Consider the following 26,182-nt stretch of genomic DNA (forward strand, 5'->3'; position numbering starts at 1 on the left):
AGTTGGGTACTCTTAGGTAGAGTTAGTACATCATTTCACCCTCAGACGTACGGGCAGTCCGAGCGTATTATTCAGATACTAGATGATAGGTTTCGTGTGTGTGTGTGATAGATTTTGGGGTTGTTTGTGATCAGTTCTTGCCACTTGAAATGTTTGCTTACAACAACAGTTACCAGTCAAGCATTCAGATGGCTCCGTATGAGGCCTTATATGGTAGGCGGTGTCGATCTCCAGTGGGTTGGTTCGAGCCGGGTGAAGCTAGGCTATTGGGTACGAACTTGGTTCAAGATGCTTTGAAAAAGGTTAAATTGATTCAGGATCGACTTCGTACAACCCAATATAGATAGAAGAGTTATGCAGATCGAAAGGTTCTTGATGTGGCATTCATAGTTGGTGAGCGGGTCTTGCTCTAGGTTTCGCCTATGAAGGGTGTTACGAGATTTAGAAGGGCAAGTTGAGCCCTAGGTATTTCGGGTCTTTTAAGATACTCAAAAGGATTGGAGAGGTGGCCTACAGACTTGAACTATCACCTAATCTCACTGCACTTCATCCAATGTTCCTTGTTTCCATGCTCCGTAAGTATCACAGTGATCCATCTCATGCGTTAGACTTCAGCTCAGTCAAGTTGGACAAGGATCTATCCTATGTTGAGGAACCCGTGATTATTTTCGACTGACATGTTAGAAAGTTAAGATCGAAGAGAACCACTTCAGTAAAAGTACAGTGGAGGGGCCATCAAGTTGAGAAGACGACTTGGGAGACCGAGCAAGATATTTGTAGTTATTATCCTCATCTTTTCACCAATCCAGGTATAATTCTAAACCCGTTTAAGAGGGGGAGAATGTAATGACCCGACTAGCCATTTTAAAAGTTGTAGCCTCGTTCTCCCATTTACTGCTCATTCTGTACTTTATAACTATTATGTGACTTGCCGGGGTAGTCAGTTCTGGTCCGGAGAGATTTCGGAATGAATTGAGATACTTAGTCTCAAGGTTAAAAGATTAAGTTGAAAAGGTTGACCAGATGTTGACTTATGTGAAAACGACTCCGGAATAGAATTTTGATGATTCCAATAGCTCCTTATGGTGATTTTGGACTTAGAGCGTGTCCGGAAAATTATTTGGAGGTCCGTTGTTAAATTAGGCTTGAAATGGCTAAAATAGAAATTTAAGTTTGGAAGTTTGACTGGGGAGTTGACTTTTTATTATCGGGGTGGGAATCCGATTCTGAAAAATTTTATAGCTCGTTATGTCATTTATGACTTGTGTGCAAAATTTGAGGTCAATCGAAATTGATTTGATTGGTTTCAGTATCAAATGTAGAAGTTGGAAATTCGTAAGTTTCATTAAGCTTGAATTGTGGTATGATTCGTGGTTTTAACATTGTTTGAAGTGATTGGAGGTTTCGACTAAGTTAGTATGATATTTTAGGACTTGTTGGTGTATTTAGTTGAGGTTCCGAGGACCTAGGGTGAGTTTCGGATGGTTAATTGATCGAATTTTGGACTTAAACAAATGCAGGAATTTTGCTGATGCCTTTCCTTCAATCGTTCGCAATCGGGGGCGGCGATCTGGGGCAGTGATCGGGGGCAGCGTTCGGGTGCAGAGACCGGGGGCAGTGACCGGATAGAAACTTGAAGTTATAAAAAAGGGGACTTCGTCCCATTTTCCATTTTTGACAAATTGAAGCTTGGGGAGAGGCGTGTTTTGAGAGATTTTCAAGGAAAAATATCGGGGTAAGTGATTATAACTCGGATTTGGTCAATATACACAAATATATCATTCTTTTCATCATTTAATTAGTGTTTTGAGATGGAAATTTGGGAAAAATTATAGAAATTTCATAAAACGAATGTTTGAGATTCCGAAGTCAATTCGGAGTCGGATTTGAGTGAAACTAGTATGGTTGGACTCGTAATTGAATGGATTGTTAGATTTTATGAGTTTCGTTGGATTCCGAGATGTGGGTCCCACAAACAATTTTTGTGTAAAATTTCGGATTTTGTTAGAAAATTTATATTTTCATATGGAATTTATTCCTATAATTTGTATTGGTTGAATCGAATTAATTATGATTAGATTCGAGCCGATCGAAGTAGGATAATCGAGGAAAATGCATACTACTTGACTGGTTGAGCGTGGTTTGAGGTAAGTAACTTGTCTAACCTTGTGTGAGGGAATTCTCCTTAGGATTGGTATTGATATGAAAATGTTGATGTGATAAAAGTCATGTACACGAGGTGACGAGTGTGTACAAAGGCTAAATGTGGAAGATTTTGTCTTTAAATTGTGTAGATCACTGCTGCATATTAACTAAATTATTTTATTCGGTTATATTCATCATCATTTATCTATTTTTATATTTTAAATTAATTGACCTTTTTATGCTAATTGTTTTACCTGTTTAGTTGAAACTCTATTTTCTTTTGTTCTGTGCATTATTTGAAGGTTGGATTTCTTAAATTTAAAAATTATTAATATGAAATATTTGACATTGTAAAAAAATCTAGTATTGAGGCAACGTGTTAAAAATTGTGAAATGTTATTTTTTCTTGAATTATTCATTCCCGAATATTTTGTGAGATTTTTTTACTCATTGTGATTGAGTCATGATCTCCTCATTGTGGAAATATTGTTGTTGCTGATTCATTTTGGCAAGTTAAAATATTTGGGCACTTGAGGTACAAATTATGATATATTGTGATATTGATACGCATGCGGTAGTATAAGGTCTGAGTGTTGAAAGCATGCATTGAGATAAGGGTGGCTTGATACACATGGCTAGTAGGGGAACTACTAGAAGTCATGTGGTGTGATAAGGTGGCTAAAACGCGGGATGCTTTTTCGGGAAAAATAATTTTTTATAATTAATTGTGAAGGCTCCCGCGGTGATATAAGAAAATGAGTTATTATGAATTTATTTATGAGTTTGGACTACGAGGCGGTACCTCGGGAGTGCCCTTGTTGATATTTCTTTATGGCTTCATTTGCCTTTGATTATTGTTGTGATTTTCTTAAAGTTGTAAATTTATGTTTTCTTTTTGTGAGATTGCCACGACCCAATTTCTCCTCCGTATGACGTCGTGACGGTACCTAGTCTCTACGACTACGTAAGCCTAACTTTTGCGGAATAATAAAATGAAAACATAAATTTAATAGCATAACTGAATACCATGCCGCTTGGCATGTATAACAACCAACTCCTCAACATACTACAAAACATTTCCCAAAACTCGGAATATCGTGAATCATAAACTACAAAAGGAAAATCTAGTTCCTCTATACATCAGAGTCTAACAAAAGAAAAATACAGAAGATAATGGACATGGGGAAGAGTAGAAGGGGACTCTGAGGTCTGCGAACGTGACAAATATGCCTTGAAGTCTCCAAAACTGTTCCGGCTCACTGATAGTGCGGCTGATAAGGAGCACCTGAATCTACACACGAAAAAATATGTGCAGAAGAGTAGCATGAGTACACCACAATCGGTACCCAGTAAGTGCCAAGCCTAACCTCGGTAGAGTAGTGACGAGGTCAGGTCCGGACCCTACTTTAATATGATAATAAAGCAAAGCAAGAATGAAATATCGCAGTAAAATAAAGACTGAAATTTAACAAGAAAGAATTCATAGAAGGTAACAGCTCAATACACAGAAATACAACAGGGGATCTCCAGAGATACCGTCCCATAGTCCCAAACGTAAATGTGTAGGGGAATCTCCCGGAATACCGTTCCGTAGTCCCAAAGTAAATATGCAAAATACGGGGATCTCCCGGAATAACGTTTCGTAGTCCCAAAGTAAATATGCAAGACATGAGAATCTCCCGGAATACCGTTATGTAGTCCCAAAGTAAATATGCAGGGAGAACTCCTGAGGAACCGCCTCGTAGTTTCAAAAGTAAATACATAGATCGAACGACAAATACAATAGTTAAGAGTAAGTTTCTACGGCTATACTGATAAAGAACAAGGAAAAAGTAGAAAATCAACTAGGCATACTTCAAAGACTTCAAGTAAAGCAGTTAAAGTACGTAGGCATGCGATATTAGACTAACCAGGATAGCTACACTTATTGGAATAACTAAATTAAGAATGAAAATAAATTAATACTCATTAAAATGGTATAGCTCAAAATAAAAGGAAAACAAGTTGTTGCTCAGTAAAAATTGGGTTTTACAACAACTAGCCCGTGTATATACTCGTCACCTCACGTACACGGTGCTCACATATCACAATAGTTCCAAATCCTAAGGAGATCCCCCCTCCCCCACAAATTTAGGCAAGCCACTTACCTCGAGTCAAGCTCAATCAATCTGTAAGAGTGCCCTTTCCTCGATTATCCGACTCTGAATGGCCCAAATCTAGCCAAACACAATTGCATATCATGAATACAACCATAATCCGACAAAATATGAATACTCATTCACCCACGAGTCTAACCTTATCAAATTTACTAAAATCCGACACCAAATAGTCCTTCAAATCCACAAATTAAACTTTCCAAATCCCTAGTCTCAAACTCCCAAATTTCACCTTAAATACACACTAACTAGGTGAAAAAATAAATGAGGAAGCAAGATTATTGAACAAAAATAAGCACAAGGGACTTACCTCAAGAAACCCCTCAAAAATGCTCTCAAGAAATCGCCAAACCTGAGCTCGAAATGTTGAAAATGAGCAAAACTCGCGAACCCTTGTATTTAAGTGTTCTGTCCAGAAATCTCGCACTTGTGGACTCTCTGTCGCATATGCGATGCCCTACCTTCGGAAATACCATCGCATGTGAGGATTCCACTTAGGATTCCCCTTCACACTTGCGCCCAGCTACCCGCATTTGCGACTCTCGCAGGTGTGGGAAAATCTTCGCATATACGGTTATTGCCCAGCTCCTTCTTGGCCGCATATGCGGCTCCTCCTTCGCTTTTGCGGGCTCGTACCTGCGGTTCCCACTCCGTAGGTGCAGTTACACTAGTAGTAGCAGCACTTCAGTTGCAATTCCTAAATCCAATCAAGCCGTTAACCACCCGAAATCACCCTGAGGCCCTCGGGACCTCAACCAAACATACCAACAAGTCCTATAACTCGATACGAACTTAGTCGAATTCTCAAACCATATCAAACAATGCTAAAACGCTGATTACACCCGGATGCAAGCCTAAAGAACTTTGAAATTTCCGAATTATATAAACGACGCTGAAACCTATCAAATCATGTCTGATTGACCTCAAATTTTACACACAAGTCATAATCAACATTACAGACCTACTTCAACTTCTGGAATCAGACGTCTTCTGGGGTCGTCTTCACACAGTTCCGACTACGGTCAAAATCCTAAGACTTAAGCTCCCGTTTAGGGACTAAGTGTCCCAAAACACTCCGAAACCAAAAATAAAACCTCCCGGCAAGTCACATAAGCAGAAAAAGGTACAGGGGAAACAATAAATAAGGTATCGGGGCTAATACACTAAAAACCGACCAGCCGGGTCGTTACAACATTCCCCTCTTAAAACAATCGTTCGTCCTCGAATGAGTATAGAGACATATCTGAAGTGGTGAAAAGATGAGGATAACGACTGTGCATATCCTGCTTGGTCTCCCAAGTCGCCTCCTCGACCGGCTGACCCCCTCCACTGAACCTTCACGGAAGCAATGTTATTTGACCTCAGCTTTCGCACCTGCCTGTCCAAAATAGACACTGGCTCCTTAACATAAGATAGATCCTTGTCCAAATGGAATGAGCTGAAATCCAATACATGAGCTGGATTACCGTGATACTTTTGGAGCATAGAAATGTGAAATACCGGATGAATTCCCGCTAGACTGGGAGGTAAGGCAACCTCATAAGCAACCTCCCCAATTCGCCGCAACACCTCAAAGGGACCAAAAAACCTTGGGCTCAGCTTGCCCTTCTTTCCGAATCTCATAATGCCCTTGATAGGCGAAACACGGAGCAACACCCGCTCTCCAACCATGAATGCAACATTGCGAACCTTCCGGTCCGCGTAACTCTTCTATCTGGACTGGGATGTGTGAAGTCAATCCTGAATCACCTTAACCTTCTCCAAGGCATCCTGAACCAAGTCTATACCCAATAATCTAGCCTTGTCCGGCTCAAACCATCCCACTGGGGACCGACACCGCCTACCATACAGAGCCTCATATGGTGCCATCTGAATGCTGGACTGATAACTGTTGTTGTTGGCAAACTCCACAAGTGGCAAAAACTGGTCCCAACCACCCCCAAAATCTATCACACAAGCACGAAACATATCCTCTAGTGTCTGAATAGTGCGCTCGGACTGTCCTTCCATATGAGGGTGAAATGTTATGCTCAACTCAACCCGAGTACCCAACTCCTGATGTACAGCCCTCCAGAACCGTGATTTAAACTACGTACCCCGGTTAGAGATGATAGATATCAGTACGCCATGAAGCCTGGTGATCTCATAGATATAAATTCGAGCCAACTGCTCGGAAGAATAGGTAGTCATCATAGGAATGAAATAAGCTGACTTGGTCAGCCTATCTATAATCACCCAAACTGCATTAAACTTCCGTTGAGTCCGTGGAAGCCCAACAACAAAATCCATTGTGATTTGTTCCCACTTCCACTTCGGAATCTCTAACTTCTGAAGCAACACACCTGGCCGCTGATGCTCATATTTCACTTGCTGGCAATTTAGACATCGGGCCACATACTCTACTATGTCCTTATCCATCCTCCTCCACCGGTAATGTTGCCTCAGGTCCTGATACATCTTCGCGGTACACCTGTGGGTGAATGGAGTACCATGAACTGTGAGCCTCCTGGAGAATCAACTCACGCAAACCATCTACATTAGGCACACATAGCCTGCCATGCATGCTCAATGCACCATAATCTCCAATAGTGGCCTCCTTAGCATCACCGTGCTGGACCGTGTCCTTAAGGACAAGCAGATGATGGTCATCATACTGGCGCTCCCTGATACGATCATAAAGAGAAGACCGAGAGACCACACAAGCCAATACTCGACTCGACTCAGAAATATCCAATCTCACAAACTGGCTGGCTAAGGCCTGAACATCTAACGCCATGGGCCTCTATGCTGCTGGTAGATATGCTAAGTTCCCCAAACTCTCTGCCCGACGACTCAAAGCATCGGCCACCACATTGGCCTTCCCACAGTGGTACAAAATGGTGATATCATAATCCTTAAGTAGCTCCAACCACCTCCGCTAACGCAAGTTAAGATCTTTTTGCTTAAACAAATGCTGCAAACTCCGATGATCGGTGTAAATCTCACAAGGAACACCGTACAAATAATACCGCCAAATCTTCAAGGCATGAACAATAGCTGCTAACTCAAGGTCGTGGACAACATAGTTCTTTTCATGCACCTTCAGTTATCTGGACGCGTAGGCAATAACCTTACCATCCTGCATCAACACCACGCCGGGACCAATCCGCGATGCATCACAATATACAGTACAAGACCCCGAACCTGTAGGCAATACTAATATTGGGGCTGTAGTCAAAGATGTCTTGAGCTTCTGAAAGCTCTCCTCACATTCCTCTGTCTACCTGAACGGAGCACCCTTATGGGTCAACCTGGTCATAGGTGCTGCAATATATGAGAATCCCTTTACAAAGCGACGGTAATACCCCGCCAAACCAAGAAAAATATAGATCCCTGTAACTGAGGATGGTCTGGGCCAACTCTGCACTGCTTCAATCTTCTTCGGATCCACCTGGATCCTATCACTCGATACTATATGACCCAAGAATGCCACTAAGTCTAGCCAAAACTCACATTTTAAAATTTTTGCATATAACTTCTTTTCTCTAGGTCTGAAGTGTAGTCCTCAGGTGCTGCTCATGATCTTCATGAGTCCGGGAGTACACTAGAATGTCGTCAATAAACACAATGACGAATGAGTCAAGATAAGGCCGGAACACATTGTGCATCAAGTGCATAAAAGTTTTTGGGGCATTGGTCAGCCCAAAAGACATAACAAGAAATTCATAGTTGTGAGCACCTAATTTTTGACTATATTTGAATTTTTATCACCTTCTACGACCATATCTGGTCCTAAAAGCAGTCTTCAGGATAAATGGCTCCCGAATCTTCAAAAGATGATATCCTGAATGTAAGTCAATCTTGGAAAACACTCTAACACCCTGTAATTGATCAAATAAGTCATCAATATGAGACAATGGATACATGTTCTTCACTGTGACTTTGTTTAATTGGCGGTAATCAATACACATCAGCATAGAACCATCCTTCTTCTTCACAAATAAGACAGGAGCACCTCAAGGTGACACACTAGGCCGAATGAAGCCCTTACCAAGCAATTCTTGTAACCGCTCCTTCAATTCCTTTAACTTAGGAGGAGCCATATGATATGGAGGAATAGAGATGGGCTGAGTGCCCAACAACAAATCAATGCCAAAATCAATATCTCTCTTGGGCGGCATGCCCGGAAGATCAGCTGGGAACACATCTGGAAAGTCCCTCACTACTGGAACTGACTCAACCATAGGGATATCAATGCTGACATCTCTCACATAAGTTAGATACGCGTCACACCCCTTCTCAACCATTCGTTGAGCTTTAAGAAATGAAATAACTCTGTTGGGAGTATACTCTAAGGTACCTCTCTACTCTAATCGCGGTAAACCTGGCATAGCCAGCATCACGGTTTTAGCGTGACAATCAAGAATAGCAAAATAGGGCGACAACTAGTCCATGCCCAAAATAATATCAAAGTCCACCATGCAGAGCAATAATAAATCGACTCTGGTCTCAAAACCACTAAGAGCAATCAAACACGATCGATACACACGGTCCACAATAAGAGAATCTCCCACAGGAGTAGACACATAAACAAGGGAACTCAAAGAATCCCGAGATATGCCCAAATACAGGGCAAAATAAGAGGACACATATGAATACGTAGAGCCTGGGTCAAATAATATCGACACATCTCTATGACAGACTGGTACAATACCTATAATGACAAAATCATAAGCAACTGCCTCTGTACGAGCAAGAAAGGCATAATATCTGACCTGGCCTCCCCCTCTAGGGCGAACTCTACCTCCCCGACCTCCACCTTAGGGTGGCTGAGTAGGTGGGGTGGCAGCTGGTGCTGTAATCATAGCTTGAGGACCCGGTGGAGCACGCTGTGACTGAGAAGTATGTAGAGGTGCATCCCTCATAAATCTGGGGAAATCCCTCACCATATGACGAGTGTCACCACACTCAAAACAAGCTCTGGGAGGGCGTGGCTGTTGTGACTAGCTCGGGCCAAGTCTGTTGGACTGGCCGCCAGGAGCACCCCATGTAAGAGGCACACTAGATACTGGTGGTGCATAATAAAGCTCATGGGTCCTGGAAGGAGCTGGAACACCACTGGCGTCTGGAAGAGATAAATGAACGGGGTGACTCACATAACCCCTACCATGGCGAGCTGCTGGGACACGAGCTCCATAATAATAACCAGTCTCTCGAGACCTCTTGGTCTCTCTCTCATCTCTATCCCAGGCAAACATGCCCTCCAATCTCCTGGCAATACTAACAACCTGTTGATAAGAAATATCCATCTCCAACTCCCTAGACATACTAATCTAAATACTGGAGTGGAGTCCCTCAATAAACTGTCGAACCTTCTCTAGGACTGTGGCAACTAAGGCCGGTGCATGTTGGGCCAAATCATTGAAACAGACTGCATACTCTAACACAATCATAGCACCCTGGCGCAGCTGCTCAAACTCCGCGCGCCATGAGTCCCTAAGGCTCTGAGGGACATACTCTCTCAAAAATATATCCGAGAACTGAGTTCATGTAAGTGAAGCTGCCTCATCCAGACTACTCAACTCATAAGCACGCCACCACTGATAGGTTGCTCTTCTAAGCTGGAATGTAGTAAAAAAAAAAAACTCGAGTCTGCTACGCCCATAGTACGGAAAATACGATGACACTCCTCAAGAAAAACCTGAGCATCATCTGTAGCCAATCCGCCGAAGGTAGGTGGGTGGTACTTCTTGTACCTCTCAAGTTTGAGCTGCTCCACCTCAGAATTTGTTGTCCTAACTTCGGGCTGAGCTGGAGCTGCATGCTGCATTGGTACAATCTCTGGAACCTGGTCGACCTGAACCCGCTGCTCTGGAGTACCGACGACGGGAGTCTGTGCTCCTCCCCTGGCCTTAGATATGGCAGGAACAAGTGGAATCAATCCAGCATGAGCTAAGGTACTAAACATGCTCATAAACTGGGCCAGAGTCTCCTGGAGGGCTGGTGCAGAAATAGGTGCCTCAAGTGTCTGCCCTCTAGTTGGAGCTACTGGGGGCTCATCTATAGCAGCTCGTGCAGGTGCTATGGATGCATCACGTGGACGTCCTCAGCCTCTACCCTGTCCCCTACCTCTCGCGGCTCTAACAAGGGGTGCAGGTGCCTGGTCATCAGATCCGCATGTACGTGTCCTCACCATCTATGAGAGAATAGAATACATAAGTTTATAATTTCTTTTTGAGGTCAAGAATTTTTGCACGACAAGGAATCAAACTAGTGAAACTTTCCTAACAATTCCATAGCCTCCCGAAGATAAGTACATACGTCTCCGTACCGATCCGCAAGACTCTAATAAACTGGCTTGTGACTCATGACACCTATGAACCTAGAGCTCTAATACCAACTTGTCACGACCCAATTTTCCCTCTGTATGACATCGTGACGGTACCTACTATCTACGACTAGGTAAGCCTAACTATTGCAGAATAATGAAATGAAAACATAAATTTAACAATATAACTGAATACCATGCCGCTTGGGATGTACAACAACCAACTCCTCAACATACTACACAACATTTTCCAAAACTCGAAACATCGTGAATCACAAACTACAGAATGAAAATATAGTACCTCTATACATCAGAGTCTAACAAAAGAAAAATACAGAAGATAATGGACATGAGGAAGAGTAGAAGGGGACTCTAAGGTCTGCGGACGCGGCAGATATACCTTGAAGTCTCCAAAGCTGTTCCGGCTCACTGATATTGCGGCTGATAAGGAGCACCTAGATCTGCACACGAAAAAATATGTGCAGAAGAGTAGCATGAGTTCATCACAATCGATACCCAGTAAGTGCCAAGCCTAACCTCGGTAGAGTAGTGACGAGGTCAAGTCCGAGCCCTACTGTAATATGATAATAAAGCAAAGCAAGAATGAAATATCGCAATAAAATAAAGACTGAAATTTAACAAGAAAGAATTCATAGAAGGTAACAACTCAATACACGGAAATACAACAGGGGATCTCCAGAGATACTGTCCTGTAGTCCCAAATGTAAATGTGTAGGGGGATCTCCCGGAATACCGTTCCGTAGTCCCAAAATAAATATGCAAGATAGGGGGATCTCCGGGAATACCGTTCCGTAGTCCCAAAGTAAATATGCAAGACATGAGAATCTCCCGAAATACCGTTCTGTAGTCCCAAAGTAAATATGCAGGGAGAACTCCTGAGGAACCGCCTCGTAGTTTCAAAAGTAAATACATAGATCGAACGACAAATACAACAGTTAACAGTAAGATTTATACGGCTATACTGATAAAGAACAAGGAAAAAGTAGGAAATCAACTAGGCATGCTTCAAAGTCACTTACCTCGACTTCCTCCAATTTAACCAAGTATTATATTTTTTCCTCGATTTTTCGACTTCGATCGACTCATATCTAGTCATAATTAATTCGATACAGTCAACAAAAATTATAGAAATCAATTTCATAAAAAAATATTACATTTTTCAATGAAATCCGAAATTAGCTCAAAAATTGCCCGTGGGGCTCACATCTCGAAATCCGGCGAAACTTAAGAAAATCCAACAATCCATTCAATTATGAGTCCAACCATACCAGTTTCACTCAAATCCGACTCCGGATCGATACCGAAATCTCAAAAATTCGTTTCTATGAGATTTCTAAAATTTCCCAAATTTCAATCTCAAAACACTAATTAAATGGTGAAAACAATGATATATTCGTGTATATTGACCAAATGATATTAGACTAAACAGGATATCTACACATATTGGAATAACTCAATTAAGAATGAAAACATATTAATACTCATTAAAATGGTATAACTCAAAATAAAAGGAAAATAGGTTGTTGCTCAGCAAAAATCGGGTTTTACAACAACTAGCCCGTGTACGTACTCGTCACCTCACGTACACGACGCTCATATATCACAATAGTTCCAAATCCTAAGGCCCCTCCCCCCCAAAGTTAGGCAAGCCACTTACCTCGAGTCAAGCTCAATCAATCCATAATAATGCCTTTTCCTCAATTATCTGACTCCGAATGGCCCAAATCTAGCCAAACACAATTGCATATCATGAATACAACCATAATAGACTCATCTAATTAATGAAACCAATATTTTAACAAAAATTCCGAAATTCGCCCTAAAAAGTCGACTCGGGCCCATGTATCGAAATTGGGTAAAAGTCACAAAATATGAACACTCATTCACCCACGAGTCTAACCATATCAAATTTACTAAAATCTGACACCAAATGGTCCTTCAAATCCACAAATTAAACTTTCCAAATCCCTAGTCTCAAACTCCCAAATTCCACCTTAAATACACACTAACTAGGTGAAAAAATAAATGAAGAAGCAATATTATTGAATAAAAATAAGCACAGGGGACTTACCTCAAGAAACCCCTCAAAAACGCTCTCAAGAAATCGCCAAACTCGAGCTCAAAATATTGAAAATGAGCAAAAATCGCGAACCATTGCATTTAAGTGTTATGTCTAGAAATCTCGCACTTGCGGACTCTCTGTCGCATCTGCGATGCTGCACCTGCGGAAATACCATCGCAGGTGCGGATTCCACTTAGAATCCCAAGCTCCGCATCTGCGCCCAACTGCCCGCATCTGCGACACTTGCAGGTGTGGGAAATTCTTCACACATGCGGTTCCTGCCCAGCTCCTTCTTGGCCGCATATGCGACTCCTCCTTCGCTTCTGCGGGCTCGCACCTGCGGTTCCCACTCCGCAGGTGCGGTTACACTAGTAGCAGCATCACTTCAGTTGCAATTCCTAACTCCAATCAAGCCGCTAGCCACCCGAAATCACCTAGAGGCCCTCGGGACCTCAACCAAACATACCAATAAGTCCTATAACCCGATACAAACTTAGTCGAATCCTCAAACCACCTCATATATACCATCAAAACCACCGATTACACCCGAATTCAAGCCTAAAGAACTTTGAAATTTCTGAATTCTATAAACGACCCTGAAACCTAGCAAATTATGTCCGATTGACCTCAAATTTTGCACACAAGTCATAATCAACATTACGGAGCTACTCCAACTCTCGGAATCAGAATACGACCCCGATATCAAAATTTTCACTACCTGTCCAAATCTCTAAAATTTCGACTTTCGCCATTTCAAACCTAAATAAGCTACAGGACCTCCAAAATATAATCCAGACATGCTCCTAAGTCCAAAATCATCCAACGGAACTGACGAAACACCATTCTGGAGTCGTCTTCACACAGTTCCGACTACGGTCAAAATCCTAAGACTTAAGCTCCCATTTTAGGGACTAAGTGTCCCAAAATATTTCGAAACAGAAAAAAAAAAAAACTCCCGGCAAGCCACATAAGCAGAAAAAGGTACATGGGAACACAATAAATAGGGGATCGAGGCTAATACACTCAAAACGACCGCCGAGTCGTTACAAAGATGTTATTTGCCTTTAGTTTGTGTCATTAAAAGTGACATACTACTTACTTGATTCATTTTCATTGTCATTTTATTGTTATTATATTGTTAAATATTTCACCATGTCTTTTATTATTTCCAGTAGGGCCTGACCTAACCTCGTCACTACTCTACCTAGGTTAGGCTTGACACTATACTATACTTCTGCATATATTTTTGTGTAGATCCAGGTACTTTCTACCATCCCAGATATCAGTGAGCTACCTATGTACGAAGACTTTGAGGTATATCTGCCAATGTCCGCAGACTACAGAGTCCCCTTCTATCCTTATTACGTCGCTTCCTTATTTTCTTTAGACTCTGATATATAAAGATACTGAGGATAAATTCTTAGAAGTTTGTGACTAATTCCATCGGGTTTTGGGAGTTGTAATTATATGAATTTGCAGATTTATTTATTTCAGATTTCTATTATTATTTCACATTGATAGGCTTGCCTAGTCTTAGAGATTAGGTGCTATCACGACATCATACAGAGGGAATTTGGGGTCGTGACATTCGTACTCCTAAATTTATATACATTATCCTAGTCTCATAAGTCACAGTATTCTCCCTTATCGACACTTTATATTCAGTTAATTATTGTCTTCTTATATATATATATATATATATATATATATATATATATATATATATATATATATATAGTATTTTTACCACCATCGAGCTATAATCGGTGGGCAGACCCCTATTGGGCAACCTCTGATATCAGATGGTAAGTTATATACCGAGTCAATTGTGGCCGAACGCCTATGAGCGAGCCCAGAATGGTCAAGACTGATCTTATATGGTTGAGCGTCTATGAGAGAGCCTACTACAACCAAGCAGTTACACGTACCGAGCCTTATGGGTCCTGGCAACTTTTTTACTTAATATATTGAGAGAGTTGGGTAAGTATCAACAGGTAAGTATATCCCTAGATTATCTTTGACTTTCATTTACTTTCAGTTATTCTATTGCCTTACATACTCGGTACATTATTTCGTATTGGCGTCCTTTTTCTGGGACGCTGCATTTCATGCATGCAGGTTCAGATAGAGAGACGGGAAGACCTCCTCAATAGGTGTTGTCCGAGTTCAGTTTGATCGGTAAGCTCCACTTCCTTCGGAGTTACCGGGTCTAGGGTTTTGAGTACATATTGTGTATATATGTGTGTGTGTATATATATATCATGGGTAGGTCGGGGCCTTATTCCGACCACAATACATTCATCAATAGAGGCTTGTAGACATATCCTGTCAGTTAGTGCAGTATGTTGGGCTTATAGGCCTTGTATGTATATATTTTTTGGTTTGTCAGTTGTAGTAGTTATGACGATTTTGTCGACCGAACTTTATATTGATGTTCAGTTAGAGCTACTCTCCGTTCAGTTTTATATTTTTTTCACAAATTGTCTAGCAATGTGGGCCTATGGCCAAAGTATGACATTGTATGTTTAGAGTCCCTCGGTTAAGTGAGGCACCAGGTGCCGGTTTCGCCTCCCCAGGTCCCGCAGTTATATATATATATATATATATATATATATAATAATAATAATAATAATAATAATAATAATAATAATAATAATAATAATAATATGCAAGTCGTCTGTAAGTTCATTATTACTTGGGTTTTGCATGACTCTCAAAAAATAATAAATAAAATGCATAATTTACCATGATACACATATTAATTGGTGTATAATTTTAATGGATTTGAAAAATAATTTGGAATGAGTAATTAATTCTAGGGCCAAAACATGATAAATAAATTATTTTTCTCGTGATATACGGAAAATGACAAATAAAAATTTATTTTCAGACCTTTATAAGCTATTTTTAATTAAATTGTTTGTATGAAGAACCATTTGAGTTGCACTATCACACAAAAGATCTTTCTTTACCTTCTCTCTCCTCTTCTTGCCAGAAATTTGAAGTACTAATATTAGCAACGGAAAAGGGTAAAAAATGCCCATAATGTATTAAAAATGGCTCAATTTTGCCCCCATTCCACCTATTGGGCCATAAATACCCTTAACGTTAGTTTTTGGTCTCAAACTTACCCCTATATCTAACAGAAGGGCCAACAATACCCCTAACGTATTGAAAATGGCTTAGAAATATCTTCCGTTAACCTTTTGGTCCGCAAATGACCTTAACGTTTGTTTTTAGGCTCAAACTTACCCCTATATATAACATAACAACCTGGTCAATTTTTTGACATTAACTTCGCTATGTGGCATTTTATTAATCCGCCACGTATATTATTTGTATTAAATAAATTCATTTGTATGTTTTAAAATATCCAACGACCCGCTCCTATATATTTGGACGGTCGACTAAAAATAATTACATTCGCTAGTTAAATATATAAAAAAATATACATTGATTATATATAAAAATATATATATTATATATTAATATTTTAATATATATTTTATATGATATTATTTTTAGGAGAAATTATACGGCGTAGTTTTTCCTATTAATTATGATCTATAACTCGAATTTATTAAGCAAATCTGACAATGGAACAACAGTTTTTGCTAATATTTTAACTCTATCGTTATATATTAAAACACTATTAGTTCCCATTGAAAAGATCATGTGAAGTCCATTAATGTGCTAAGCGGTTGAATATATATATATATATATATATATATATATAAGTCCATTAATGTACTAAGCAGTTAGATATGTATATAATTAAAGGTTTTAAATAATTTTCTTTCCATCTGTTTCTTTGCTTCTCCTTTAGAATCATATAAATAGAACATTATCATTTTTATGTTTGCAAATTAAAATTTATATTTGTTAAACTTGTTAAGATTTGCAAAATTTGAAGGGAAAACTACACCGTATAATTTCTCCTAAAAATAATATCATGTAAAATATATATTAAAATATTAATGTATAATATACATATTTTTATATATAATCAATGTATATTTTTTTATATATTTAACTAGCGAATGTAATTATTTTTAGCCGACCGTCCAAATATATAGGAGCGGGCCAGTGTCGTTGGATATTTTAAAAGATACAGGTAGGTTTATTTAATATAAATAATACACGTGGCGGATTAAGAAAATGCCACATGGCGAAATTAAAGTCAAGAAATTGACTAGGTTAGTTCTGTTATATATATGGGTAAATTTGAGCCCCAAAACAAACGTTAGGGGTATTTGCGGACCAAAAGGTTAATAAGGGGTATTTCTGAGTCATTTTCAATACGTTAAGGGTATTGTTGGCCCTTCTGTTACATATAGAGATAAGTTTGAGCCCAAAAACTAATGTTAAGGACATTTATGATCCAATAGGTGAAAGGAGAACAAAATTGAGTCATTTTCAATACGTTAGAAACATATTTGGCCCTTTTCCGTATTATAAACTGACACAGACATATTAATACTTAGTTAGGTGCACCCAACTTAGCCAACTGTCTACCAATGACCTCTAAAGCCAACCCCTTAAGTCAGAAACAAACTTACTCCTCCACTGACTTCTGTTTGAAACCCTCTCTAAAACCCCATTAATATATTATTATTTCTAAGTCTAAAAAGAAAGGTGTCTGTATCTACTGACTCTACTCCTTTACTTTAATTCAAAATCAAGAAAAGCTCAAATTTTTCTATTTCATTGCACTTTTGTCTTTACCCTCCCTCTTCTCTTTCCTCTCTCTCACTTCGAATCTAGGGTTTCATTTTTCTTTTTCTTTTTCATCTTTGTTTTGCTAAAGAGCTGTTTGTCAACTTTTTTCGCTCAAAATTACAACGTGGGGTTGTCTTATAGAGTTTTAGATTTTAGTCATATTTCAGTCTTGAGCTTTAATGTGTGATTTTTTCTAGTTCTTTTGGTTCAAGATTCAGTGTTTAGCTTTTTTTCACTAAAAACTACAACTTAAGTTGTCTTTTAGAGTTTTAGATTTTAGACATTTTTCAGTTTGAGCTTTAATATGTGATCCTTTTTAGTTCTTTTAGTTCAAGATTCAATCTTTAGCATTTCTCAACTGTTCTTTCTTTACTGGAGAGTCCAACATTTCCCTTTATTTTTCTTGTTTTTAGCTTTATAGTTCATTTCTGAAAAACCCCATTTAAGCCCTTGTCAGTTTTTTTGCTAATTTATGTTAAAAGTTTCAATCTTTTTGTATTATATAGAAGCAAAAAGAAGCAGTTTTTAGTTAAGAAAATTTTAGTGTGTAAAGTTATATTGTTTTTAAGATCTTTATTTTGGTTGAATTTTGAGTTGCAGTGTTAGTAATTTTGTCTAATTTATGTTCAAGTTTCAATTTTTTTGAATATAGAAAGAAGCAAAAAAGAATTAGTTTTTTTAGTTGTGAAAATTTTAGTGAGTAAATGCATGGATGGAAGGGAAGGGATGGTGTTATCTGGGGGTGGTGGTTATTATCTCAATAGAGGGATTAGTGGGTCTAATTCAGGGTCTGCGGGACCCACAGGGGTAGTACCTGTACCACCTGGTTACAATGTAGTTCACTCCAATGTAGGAGGAGGTGGTAATACTTTGAGTAGTTCTAATACATACCAAGTAGTTGAGAATCCACCACCTAATAATTTTGCTCCTCATGGTATTAATATGAGTGTAGTAGCCTCTAGTGTTTCACCTAGTGATCCAGTAAAAAAGAAGAGAGGTAGGCCAAGAAAATATGGTCCTGATGGAGGGGCAAAAATGTCATTAGGACTATCACCCTTGTCATCTAGTCCTTCAACTGGCTCTATTACTCCGGGGCCGAAGCGAGCCAAGGGCCGACCTCCTGGAAGTGGATGGAAGCAACAATTAGCTCCACTTGGTAAGTTCTAAGTTGGTTGAACTTAATGGGTTGACATTCTATTAATGTTGTGTGAATTGATGAGTTAGGAGTTTGTTTGAGTTCTATTTTGTACTTGTCAAAAGAGTGTTGTATAGATGATGTATAACATTTGCATTACATTGGGAATGAGATGATATATTTTCATATTTTGTATTTATGTGCTTCATTATCTTCTAGCAACTAGTGATGTGACTATGCCTCACCTTAGCCAAGGGTCTATCGGAAACAACCTCTCTACCTTCATGCGGTAGGGGTAAGACTGCATACATACTACTCTACCCAGACCCACTTTTGGGATTACACTGAGTTTATTGTTATTGTTGTGCTTCATTATCACCTAATTGTTACTCCCTCCGTCCCAATTTATGTGACGGTGTTTGACTGGGCATAGAGTTTAAGAAAGAAAGAAAAAACTTTGAAACTTGTAGTTTAAAATGAGTCATGGATATTTGTGTGGTTATAAATCATTTAAAGTGAAATTGTTACTAAATACAGAAAAAGTGTCATTCGTTTTGGGATTGACTACAATGAAAAGAGTGTCGCATAAATTGGAACGGAGGGAGTATGAGTTTAGGGGTTTGAGTTATTGTGTCTAATCTGTACTATATGGTGCTTTTGCCACTGATAACCAGGGCTTACAGCCTGAAACTTGTTTACATTTAAAAAGGAGAACATAATCTTATGAGGAATTCAAACTCAGTTTGACGCCCCTATTATTATTATGTGTCCTGGAGAAGCAAATTGCTTTGCTTGTATTTCTTGGTATGGAGATACCTGAAATGATGTTTTCCGCCACTTATAAGGTCTTAATGCTATTTGAACAAACCAACATCATTTGTATATCTTATGTTTTTCTTTTATTATGATTATCTTTTCTGTTAGGACTGGTGGCGGCAACGCTGCTCACTTAGTATTGCTAATTCCTGAACTTGGCCGATTAATTTTTCCAATTGTGGTTCTAGTAATTCGGAAAATGTCCCATTAATTAAATTGTGGTTCTGAAGAGAAATTGCTTGCTGCAGGTGAATGGATGAATAATTCAGCTGGATTGGCTTTCACCCCTCATGTTTTACACATCAATGTGGGAGAGGTAATGTCATCCCTCATTTGTTAAAGTAGTTTTACCTATTTTACTTTGTTGATTTGTACATTTGAAATCATACTAGCATAAATTAGGTGCATAAATGGCATCCAAGGGTGTGGTCTAGTGGTCAATGAAGTGGGTGAGATCCATGTGAGGTCTCAGGTTCAAATCCCAGCCTAGCGGAGTCAAAAAACACTAGGTAATTTTTTCCCATCTATCCAAGCCTTAGTGGATAGAGTTACCAGATACCTGTTGCTTGTGGGAGATGGCAGGTATCCTGTCGAATTAGCCTACCCGTGGAATTAGTCGAGGTGCGTGCAAGCTGGCTCGGACACCACGGTTATTAAAAAAAATAAATTAGGCGCATAAATGATTGAGAATTCTTGTGGTATGTTACCATATGGTCAGCACTGCATTGAAAAGTTGAAGTGCTCTGTATAATTTCACATAAGCTCATGGCTCCTTGTTTACACTTGATGTTGTTGGGAAGACACCCACAAAGTTTCTAAAAGGAAGAGTTAAAGTTTCTACTTCTTAAAAGGAAGAGTTCTTACGCAGAAATATGAGAATATGATAGCAGCTTATGTCTTTGTATGCTAAAAACATATGTGTGCCCTTAACATTATAATCAGCCAAAAGTTTTGCAGCCTATTTTATTTTTGTATGATGCAAAATGTTCTTGCTCGTTTTGCCTGTTCCGTATATGCAATGAGATAAGATAGTACCTTAATGTCTGCAGGATGTTGCGGCAAAATTACTGGCGTTTGCGGAACAGAGGCCGAGGGCTTTATGTGTCTTAGCAGCTAATGGTGCAGTTTCTGCTGTAACATTACGGCCTCCTGCAAGTTCTGGTTCTACTGTCACTTATGAGGTTAGAGTGCTTTTTATTAATTTATAATTTACTTGGTATTGGGACTTTCAAAAGCTTCCTTTCAGCCAAATTGTTGATCTTCATCCCTTCGATTGTAAAAGCAGAATATACCCTAGATTACTTATTGGTGTTTGTGTAGTGCTACAGTTAGCTCGCAGATCTTTATTAGAAATGTTGTTTATGTAATGGGGATTACTTAAGAAAATCCATTAAGGCGAACATGATGCGGTTATTGATGACGAAAAGATTATTTGTTGTGCAACTGCTTAACTGTAACATCTTAATAACATGTACACCATGTCAAGTGAAGAACTTTTGCATATTTTTGAGAATCATGGAGTTCTTACCTTAGAATTTTTATCCTTATATGTTAATTGTTAATTCTAAATAGCATATCGCAAACTTTGACACTGAATCAGAGTTTCTTGAACTCTCACCTTTTCTGAGTGCTGTTGGTGGAGGGATAGTGTTAAGAATGGAGGCAAGACTGAATGGTGTTCTGCACTGGCGAAGAGCCATGATTGATGTAGGTGTTATATAAACCTGGATTTCTCTAATGCAGAACCTTTTTGGCCAACTCTAATGCTCCGGGGTTAGAGATCGACGACTTCTAAGGGACTTCACAATCTTGACGTCTAACTTAGAGTATCTCCTGATATTCCTTCACGACCCATTATATGCAATGCCAACATCACACCAGGGGTAGCATAGGCCTTATCCCGCTCCCGGGATAAACAAGTTCTGCTGCCTTCAAACATCTTGTATAGATTTAAGTGCTCAGATTTGTTAACATCCTCGAATTTCAACCCGAAATCCTGGGTTGATAACATCCTACTAATTTCCTCGACCCATACAATACTAAGAGAATGAACTCTACCATAACATTTTTTATAGTTCATGTCAAACTAGCATCGCACTAATGTGATACGTTTTAGCCAAATAGAAACATGACATACCTTCTAAGATCATGATTTCTAATACAACTACTTTCCTTCGATCACATACATGAACTTGCATGGCAAACAATCTTTCTTAAAACACGACCTTCTAAATGAAGAACTTCCATATATCAACACATACGTATTGCTTCATACATAATGAAATTGTTGTATTAATGCCCGGATAATTGAGTTTTGAGACAATGGAAATACATTATAGCAACAGTTCAGGCAAATCTTATATAAAAAAATGAGCATTTCATATTGTCAAGCATTGATTAAACCCCCCTAGGACATGATCTAAACAAACTAAAGACTTCTTAACAAAATAGTGAGAGTTTTACTCACATGGCAATGTCATTTCAGATATTCATAATTTTGACGAGTTCATAATACATTCCTAACCATACAATTGGATAGTGTTTCATAACATGGAAGCCTAGATCAACATTTAGTCATGTATGAATGAACAGAAAATAAAGCAACACCAATGACATGATATCTAGAAAAATTAGATAATGATCCACTTAGTGGCAACTACGTCTTGTACATACTCAACAAAATTCCCTAAAATCAGGATCTCTACTCTAACGTATAACCACAACCCAGTATAATCCTACTAGTGGGGTCTAGGTAGGGTAGTGTGTATGCAGACCTTATCCCTACCCTAGGGTAGAGAGGTTGTTTCTAATAGACCCTCGGCTCCTCCCTCCAAGAACTCCCCACCTTGCTCTTGGGGTGACTCGAACTCACAAACTCTTGGTTGGAAGTGGAGGGTGCTCACCACTAGAGCAACCCACTCTAACGTATAAACACACAAGAAAATGTGTATTCTGTTCCTTTAAACATCATGCGAATTAGGCAGGATAGTCGTTAACTCTTATAAACAAGATCTCTAAATTATAAAGGGTCAAGCACAAATATATTTCAGATCCTTAATAATTGACATAGCAGTGTATGTTCTCTGTTAATACCGTAACAATTTATTCCTATGGTCATGCTTTCTATAACTTGGCTAAAGTGCCATAATCAGGTTCTCTTGATCTACATTTAAAATGTATTTTGTATTAACAATTAGTTGAAAAAGGTAAAATAACAATTAACTTTACAAACATATTTTCTAAGATGTTAAAAAGCACTTTTAATCGTATACCGAAGCATATTGACAATATCCATAGAGCAAACTCAGGTTGAGACACTTAACAAGAGAGAGCGCCATTTGCTTAAATGTAACAAAATGGTAAGAATCCCGATAAGTGACTTTGCATTCGTTTTCTCCTGTTTTTTTTTCCAGCCTTTTCGTCTCTTCTTCTCTTAGCCTCTTTTTTTCCCTTATGGGACATTCCCCTAGAGAAGCTTCTGGAGATGACAGACCTTACTTCTGATATCCTTTGTAGTTGCTTCATTACTTATTTTTGGGTGGCTACATGCTAAAATGATGAAACCACAACATGCTAAAATGATGAAACAAAAAGTATGGAGGAGAAAATGAACATATTGCTTGTCGCGACGATGTTTGATATCTAGTAGTTGATCTACTAGAGTGATATATAAGTCTACCGTATGTTAGTATCTATGTATAATATAAAACTGGGCTTAGAGTAGGTGATGTGGCACCTCTCTATGGCCATCAAACACATTATCTTTTTCCTCACATTTTTGCTGTTCTTTTTTCTCAAAAAATGTGAGAAAAAGATAAATGTGTTTGCTGGCCATAGAGAGGTGCCACATCACCTATTCTATGACAAACCTTATTTTAGATATAGATGCTACCGGATTATGGACATATATACCACACAGTAAGTCAATTACTATATATCAAACCTAGTCGCAGGAAGCAATATTTCTTTTTCTCCTTCCTTTTCACGCAGGGATCTTTTAACTGTTTGAGGCACGGTACATGTTCGGTAAGGATACTTTAGAATCACTCAGCAATTGAGTGACGAAGTGTTGATATATTTTAAGTAAAGAAACATATCTATAGAAAGTGGAAACAATTAACCATTCAACATTGGAAAGTTCTGACCAAGTATAACACCTTGTTTTTAAGAGTATTTAGATTGTTTATTATCACTGACTGCTATAATTTACATTTCTTTTCAAATATAATGCTTTATATTGCCAAATAATGTCGATGTAGTGTTCGGAAAGGACTAACAATTCTACTGCAGACCTTTTGTTTATACATAATTCTTCTACTTGAGATGAAAATCAGCTGATGTGTTAAAATTCTTCAAAGAATTTAAAACCTATGGGCCAGGTGTTTGTCTTTTGGTGGACCACCCTTAGTAATCTAATGATTCAAATTAAATCGGACGTTTTATTTTTGATAACCGAGAAATCCTCGAAGATCATTGGTGCACGGTTCAAAACTCGGTGGATAATGGTCGAGTCTTCCTATAAATCTTAAGTTTGTTGTTCTTGTTACCCTTTGCCAGTACGCAAGTCATTTACTCATTTCCTTGGGAGTCTTTTGACCCTGCGGAATGAAACTTGTTCTTTGATTAAACTGAGATTTGAATGTTCGTCATGTTGTGCAGGGTCGTTTTGAGATACTATGCTTGTCTGGCTCATACTTGGTCTCTGAAAGTGGTGGTCCACGTGATCGCACGGGTGGTATAAGTATCTCGGTTAGCAGCCCTGATGGGCATGTACTCGGGGGTGCCATTGGTGGTAGGCTCATTGCGGCCAGCCCTGTACAGGTATATTGTTGATTCTTGTGAAAACATGCTCATAACATATTTGGATTATGCGAATCTCCGACACGCTACCTTTGACGTGGAGATCAGAAGTATCTGTTTCTGTGTTCTATGTGACAAGCAAATAATTGAATTTTTTTTTACAGGTGGTTGTATGCAGCTTTGTATATGGTCCAAAAGTAAAGAGCAAACAAGAAACCGGTACCAAAGGCGAGAACGAGTCTGCTGAAAAGCCATCTACACCGATTAATGCTACCGTGAATCAAGATCCAACTTCAAATTCAGCAATTGGTGTTTGGCCGCCGAGTTCAAGGCCTGAACTAAGAAATTCCCAGCCTGAGATTGACCTGACGCGCGGATGATTATAATTTGCTTCAATGGACACATGAGAGAGTTTGTATATATGTGCTGTTGTTGTAAATGAAACGTGCGCGCAGGAGATCGACTCAACCATTTAACTAGCTGCCCGTTAGTAGATTGATGGATTGTGCTAACAAACTCATGTAACAAAAGTATCCTCTTTTAGGTTTTTGAAAATAGCAATGGTAGAAGTTTGTGTTGGTTGGAAGTAGATTTGTACTATTGCTGTCTTTAGAAGGTTAAGTGTGATGGACCATGTTATTTTAGCAAAATTGATTAATGCACTTTTTTCCTCATTTTTTTTGGTTACTGAAGCATTTGACCGGGGTACTAACCAATTGGCAAGGCAAGAAAAACTTGAAGTTTTGGTCTAGATGGTTTCAACTTTCAAGCAAAGTTTGAGTTTGTCTTTGATCTTAATCTCTGTATTCTGCGTGCCAATATCTGCTACAAGTTTTTTGGAAGTTGCAGGGAAAGATGTAATATTTACTAGTGCTTGCAGTTTTATTCAAACTTAGCGGGTGTTTGGACATAAGAATTGTAAAATTCCAAAATGGGGGAAAATTGTTTTTCTAAGTGAAAATGGTATTTGAAAATTAGAGTTGTGTTTGAGCATGAATATAATTTTGGGTTGTTTTTTAAGTTTTGTGAGTGAATTTTGAAAAATTATTTTTTGGAGTTTTTAAAATTTTCGAAAATTTTCAAAATGCATATTCAAGTGAAAATTAAAATTTTTATGAATAAATGTTGATTTTGGGAAAAAGTGAATTTTTTGAAAAAAAGAAAAAGTTTCGTATGTCCAAACGGGCTCTTAGTTTAGTCACTAGTAGCCCTTTAAAAGCTAGTTTGGTACGAGAGATAAGTGATAAATAATTTCGAGTTTAATTTTGAGATGAGTTTATCTCATGTTTTGTTGGGATAAAATAATTTCGAGTCATACGGAGCTACTCATGCCCTCAAATTATCGAGCGAAGTGCAAATGCTCCAAACGACCAGTCGGGTCTATCCTCAATCTCAATCTCTGTAAGTCATAACTAATCCACAAGTATGTCTCGGACAAAAACCAATACATCACATAATCGTGCAGTCAAATCGTAGATAGCAAACTCCCCCACTTGGCTCAAAGCCATATAATAAAACATCTGATAACTCGCCATACCCATACTCTACTATTGTCATAATCCCGCAGTCAATTCAACGAGAATGCTTCACGAGCTCAGGTAATACAAACCATAAAGTACTTCAATCATCCGCTAAGCTCGCATTTATTCTCTTGACAGTCAAGTCAGCTTCCTCACCCAGATTCAAATTCAAATCTCGACACATATACTACGCTGGTAGAATAGAAACTCTCCCGCTCAACATTATAAGGAACACACCTACATAGATTACTCTGCAAGAGATAACCCCCTGCTTAGCCTCAAATTGGCATCTTGTTATACCCTTTCGCAACCACAATTACTACGCAAGTACTTAATCTTCCTAAGTCCAAACTCATTAACAAGACATGGGAATTTAATTTGTCCCACAATTAAACAACGTTAAAATCCTTCAATACACTCATAACTCGAGACTATACGTCAATCAAGAAAGAAATCAAATACCCCATAGCAAGGTCTTGAGTCACAAGTAAACTTTATTTG

At 38.8% G+C, this 26,182-nt stretch overlaps 1 protein-coding gene across 1 annotated transcript; it reads left to right on the top strand.

The window, feature by feature from the left end:
- The first annotated feature begins 17,256 nt into the window (after positions 1-17,256).
- On the top strand, positions 17,257-24,835 carry LOC107791489 (AT-hook motif nuclear-localized protein 5). Its single transcript, XM_016613576.2, has 5 exons — positions 17,257-18,566; positions 19,610-19,677; positions 20,411-20,542; positions 24,021-24,182; positions 24,326-24,835. The coding sequence occupies exons 1-5, from the start codon at positions 18,119-18,121 to the stop codon at positions 24,539-24,541; spliced, it is 1,026 nt and encodes a 341-aa protein (XP_016469062.1). The 5' UTR covers positions 17,257-18,118; the 3' UTR covers positions 24,542-24,835.
- Positions 24,836-26,182: the final 1,347 nt, after the last annotated feature.

Source organism: Nicotiana tabacum, chromosome 15 (assembly GCF_000715075.1).
Source record: "Nicotiana tabacum cultivar K326 chromosome 15, ASM71507v2, whole genome shotgun sequence".
Classification (NCBI taxonomy): Eukaryota; Viridiplantae; Streptophyta; class Magnoliopsida; order Solanales; family Solanaceae; genus Nicotiana; species Nicotiana tabacum.